Here is a 5,533-nt window from a genome sequence, read left to right as displayed (position 1 = left end):
TCTCCAACTCTCCATATATATTTGGAGAAATTCCCAAAAAGCCTAAATTTTAGGGACTTTACCCATTTGAGTCCTATAAGTAAAAAATTTAGCCTCATATTTTCTTTATTTGCAAAATTATTACTTTTTTTTATTCTTCTGTAAATTTTGCAAGATTTTGGCAATAAACTGAATCACGGTGCCGTGAAGTGAAGGCCAAAAAGAAAGAAGCAGAAAGGGTGCATGCCAATTTTGTAATCATGAAACTTTTTTATATTTTTATAGTATTAAGGGACATGACACCCCAAAGTCAATGTAGAAAGAGAAGCATCATTCCCCTTCCTTTGCAATGATGAGAGTTCCAACATTTTCAAAGTGAAACATCTTTGGCCCCATACCACCCACTCCTATTCCCATACCACAATCCATCCTTCCAAATCTCTCAAATACTTCAATCATATTTTAAACTATCACCTATTCATGTTCATCATTAATAATCACTTCAATGGAATAAGATCACCATCACCACTTGTTTCATTATTATATTTTTTTGTATTTTATTCTAATTTATTATTAAATAAAATACAAAATATTAATTTTTGTATCTTTATCTTATATTTTATTTTTAATATATTATCTTGTCTTATTCTCAAAACCAAATACGTTATAATTATTGCTTCTATTTCTTATAACTAACACTAGGTAATTTCATCTTCCTAGATCATTCAAATGATGAAATTCAGCAATCCTCTTTGTTTAACTTCTATTAATGCATTGAGCTTTTGGTGTTCTTCATCTCATTAACCAAAATTTGCAAAAAGATAATAACATCCTTCTATGTATAAAGTAGATTTAACAAACATTTCTCTTTAATTAATATACTGATCAATGTAAATAAATTTTATTTATTATTCTTTTCAACCAAAAAATAAAAAAAAATATTAACTTAGATAGATTTTGGCTAATGAATGCTATTACATTTTTATTAAATAATATATTAAATTTAGACCTTATCCAATGGCAAACAAAAAATATATTGGGTAAGAGTATAATATATAATCATGAATTAATGATAACTAACTAGCTATATATTATTAAAAAAAAAAGAGCATTTCTCAAACAATTAAAAATTACAATATGAAAAACATATCATACAATATTAGACTTCTAATTAAAAAGAAAAATTAACACCCACACACACACACACACACACATGACACATAGATTCAAAAACAAATATCAAAATAGATATATGATCACATGTATATAGTTGGAGTAGTAACCCCCCTCTATAATAATATAATCACCTAACATGGACATTGATACATGTAGACAAGATAATGAGTGCCATGTGTTCCCCGTTTCCCAGCCATTTCTGCCATTTTTGCTTTGGTCCTTTTATTCCTTAAGCTTCTTCTTTCATAATAGAATAATGAAGCTAACCATTAATGAAGTTGAATATGTGATGAACTGCTTCAGCTATCTCATTTGCTGATCTTAGCCTACACCCTTCTTCAATCTGCTTCACCACACAACATGCCAACTTTATTTATATTTATTACACAAAAATTAAAGAATGTACATATATATCTATTTAATGGTGCTACAACAAAAAGAATATATTAAAGGCTTGTCTACTCTATAATAATTAGATTAAGATAGATATAATGATTACTGTAAAAAAAAAGTGTTTTATTTTTTTTAGAAAAAAATACTATTTATTGTTGTATTGACACATAATTTTTTTTTCTTTTTTTAGTAGTTTTGGTTTAATTTAAGATTTTTTTTTAAATGAAAGTAAAATTTGTCTCTATCATCATCTTGAATGAACTTGAACCACAGAATGAAAATAGGGGATGGCTTTATTTATTTTTTTTAAATGTTTAAACCAAATTAACAAGAAAAAATTTATAAATACCAATACCATTAAATTTTACTTTTTGTATAATAATAGTTTTCTTCTTTTTTGAAATAAACTTTTGTTTATATATTATTTTGAATTATAGAAATTAGGAAGATGAAGAAATAAAAAAAATTTTGCACTGAAATTTTGAATTTCAAATAACCTAAACATGAACTAGCTGATAATTTCAATTTATCAAGATATTAACTAACAACAATGTTGGAAATAGGGAAGCCATTCTTTTTTTTTTTTAATTTTTTAATTTTTGCTGAGCTTGCAAGTCAGAAGAGAACAGTACACACTGACTTGATTCCACTTTCTTGAGTTTGACCAAAAATTTAAAAAAGAAAAAGAAATGTATATGAAGTGATGAAAGAAAAGACAATGTAATACCTTGAGATTGAGGGAGTAGAGTACAGAATCATCAGAAGATGAAGTAATGTTGAGGTGCAAAATTGATAGCCTAAGATCTTCCAAAGCAACTATAGCTTTTACCAATTGACCATGCCTCCTTTTGCATTGAATCTTCAAGTTCACATGTGTTTGAATCAATGTCACTTCTATCTCTGCTGATTCTGATTTGTTCTCAGCTTTTAATTCATCACCATTACCACCACCACCACCAAAGTTTCCTTCTTCAGTGGATAATAATGATAATGATGTTGTTGATGATCTCATTATTCCATCATAACCACCATTTGTTGTTGAAGAAGAATTAGAGGAAGAACCAAAACCAATAGCATCTTCATTTTTGTTACTACTATTATTATTATTGTTCTTTCTTCTCATCCTTTTTTGTGCTTCAAGGGATTGAAGCAATTGCTCTAATTCCTTCACAAAATCAATTGCACCTCCAATGATTGAAGCTTGGTCACCCTACCACACCCCATTTAACACTTCATCATCATCAAAATATAAATAAAGCATTAAAATATATTTTTTTTAAAAAAAAGAAAAATTTACTGTGTTTTAACATGTGAAACTGAAAAAGATTGGATTTTTAACATTAACAAAGCAAAAGAAACTATTTTGAAGAAATGGGGTTTGTTTATTTACAGAATGCAGAAAATTTTCTTACACTTTAGCATGTGGGACTGTATAAAGATTGAATTTTTATGATGAACCAAGTAAAAGAATCTATTTTTTAGAAATGGGGTTGTTTTATTCAAAGAGAAAAATCAGTGTAACCATGAGTATGTAATGAATATAAAATAATAATTCCATTGTAATTTGTCCTTGAAATTTTGTACATTAAAGTAAGTTAAAAAATTATTTTGAAGCATTCAGAAACTCATGCCAAAAAAAAGAACACTCAAAATCTGACATACATTCATAATTCATAAATATAAACTTAGAACATACCCTTTGAATATAGGAAGGGGGCATGAGGGACCTTAGAACACTGAGATGATCATTCATTTGGCGCCTTCTATTTCTTTCAACAGCAATGTGAGTCATTCTTTGATTCTCCACATCTTCTTTGTTCTTGGCAGGCCTTGTTCTCTTCCTCTTCTTCCTCTCCCTTGTTGTTGTGGCAACACTTCCCACCTGTTGGGATTTCTGGCACACTTCTTGAGTGTTGCTATTTCCTCTTCCACCACACTTCTCAGTAGCAGCAGTAATAGCTTTTGTTGGTGTGGTGTTGTTATTATTATTCTCAACACAACATGAAGCTGAGGCTGAAGCTTGGTGGTGTTGTTGATGAAGCTCATAGCTCTCAGATTTCACTGGTGAATGTGATTGTTGTTGTTGTTGTTGTTGTTGCATCTCTACCATGACATCATGTGTGACACAACTCTTTTGATCAAGTTCTTGAACATTATTATTATTGTTGTTGTTGTTGTTATGGTTTTTCAAGTGTTGAAGCCTTAGAAGAGTTTGAAAGTTTGTTGGATCTTTGAAAGGGAAGAAGCATTGTTGTTGTGATGAGTAGTTTGGAGAATATTCCACACTCTGAAGCATTTGAAGGAATGGCATGTTATCTTCTAAGCTTGATATCATTAAGACTTGTTCTTCTTCTTCTTCAAGCCTCAATGCTGATTCTGAATCCAAAACCAAACCTTGTTGCTCTAAATAGTTCAATTCCAAATGTGACTCACCAAAGAACTACAAGAAAAAAGAAATAAAGATAATTAATTTTTGGGATCTTTTTATTTTTCAGTTCTCACACACCAAATAAAGTAAACCTTTCAAAAAGAAGTAAGGAATATATATTATGCTACCATTAATGGAGGGATGGAGCTAGAAAAGGGTCAAGTCTATAAGTCTATCTAGCTATATATGCAGAATTGAAGAGAGAAAAAAAAAAGTCAAAAAAACATAAATAAAATAGGGGAGCAGAAGTAGAATGTCAACAGAGAAGGGAACCTTTTCAGCAGAGAGGGAGCACAGAAGATACATCTTTTTCTCCTTTTGTTTTTCTCAGAAGAAAAAAAAAAAGTAATAATGGCAATGCAATGTTGCATTTAATGCAAAAGTGTTTTGAAATGAGCAAAATGGCAGTGGTACCTTTTCCTCAATTCCTTGAGTCTATAGAAAAAGAAAATGGAGATTGTAGAAAATAATTAAAATTAAAAAACATACACATGAATTGAGGGGTCCTTGGAGGCTCTCCATATTGAAGGCTGAAGAAGAATAATGAATAGTAGAAATGGTTTTGAATTGTTTCTTTGTTTCTAGTAGATGAGAAGAGTGACCAACATTCCTTAGAATAGTATATATAGTGTTTCCTTCTTATGAATACTATGAAAAGAATGGTAATTAATGTAATGCAGAAGCAGAAGCAGGAGTATAGGACCCCATTTGAGTATCATCACTATATTCCTTTCTTCTTCTTGTGCACTTTCATATATACCCTATTACACTCTCCCTCTCCCCCTTTATATATCAATAGAGGAATGTAATAAATGCTTGTTACTACTATGCACTTTGAGAATGAGAAAGAGAAAGAGAAAGAAAGGAAGATGAGAGAGAGAGAGAAAGAAATTAAACAACGGTGGTTGTTGATTGGGGCCTAGATAGATAGAGAAGAGTTGAAACATGGAACAGTAGTGGAAGCTAAGAAGGAAAGGAAGGGAAGGTGGTAAGAAATGAAAGGTGGGAAATTGAGAAATGGGGTTTGAGGTTTTAGGAATAGATAATAACACTACTAATATAGTAGTATGCTGGTATATAGTAGTAGAAGATGATGCATTTGAAGTTGTGAATACATAAAGAGGTTACAAGAAATCAATTTGTGTTACTCCAGCCGACGATACTAATTAATATTGGAAAATTTTTAAGTATACCGTCGTATCGGTATTTCAGTTATTTTTAACTGTTGATCTTAATTATAAAAGATATATATAATATATATAATTAAGATCAACGATTAAAAATTTCACTGATACATCGATATAACGGTATACTTGAAAATCTTCCAATAACTAATAAGGTCCCAAAGAGGCATTATTGGCGGTGGCAGTTTTTTGTCCAGCAGGGGGGACACAAGGTTGTGGGACTCTCTTCTCCCCTTCTCTCTTTGCTATAATAAGGTCTAAATATTAGAAGTAATATTCGGAATTAGTTTTCAGAAAATATTTTATATGATATTTTTATTTTTAATAAATTTTAATTATTTGAATTTGTGTTTTAGTTTTTTATTCTGTTCAA

General features: G+C 30.1%; 1 protein-coding gene across 2 annotated transcripts; it reads right to left on the bottom strand.

Annotated features, from left to right (window-relative positions):
• LOC107624449 (transcription factor bHLH57) lies at window positions 1,106–5,017 on the bottom strand. Of its 2 annotated transcripts, none has more exons than XM_016326945.2 (4): window positions 4,466–5,017; window positions 3,245–3,988; window positions 2,276–2,758; window positions 1,106–1,498 (listed from the first exon to the last, which is right to left on the bottom strand). In XM_016326945.2, the coding sequence occupies exons 1-4, from the start codon at window positions 4,496–4,498 to the stop codon at window positions 1,418–1,420; spliced, it is 1,341 nt and encodes a 446-aa protein (XP_016182431.1). In that variant the 5' UTR covers window positions 4,499–5,017; the 3' UTR covers window positions 1,106–1,417. The 2 variants fall into 2 exon arrangements, with proteins under 2 accessions (XP_016182431.1, XP_016182436.1); XM_016326950.2 differs by lacking the exon at window positions 4,466–5,017 and adding an exon at window positions 4,250–4,442.

Source organism: Arachis ipaensis, chromosome B02 (assembly GCF_000816755.2).
Source record: "Arachis ipaensis cultivar K30076 chromosome B02, Araip1.1, whole genome shotgun sequence".
NCBI lineage: Eukaryota > Viridiplantae > Streptophyta > Magnoliopsida > Fabales > Fabaceae > Arachis > Arachis ipaensis.
This window is presented reverse-complemented; position numbering and strand designations above follow the sequence as displayed.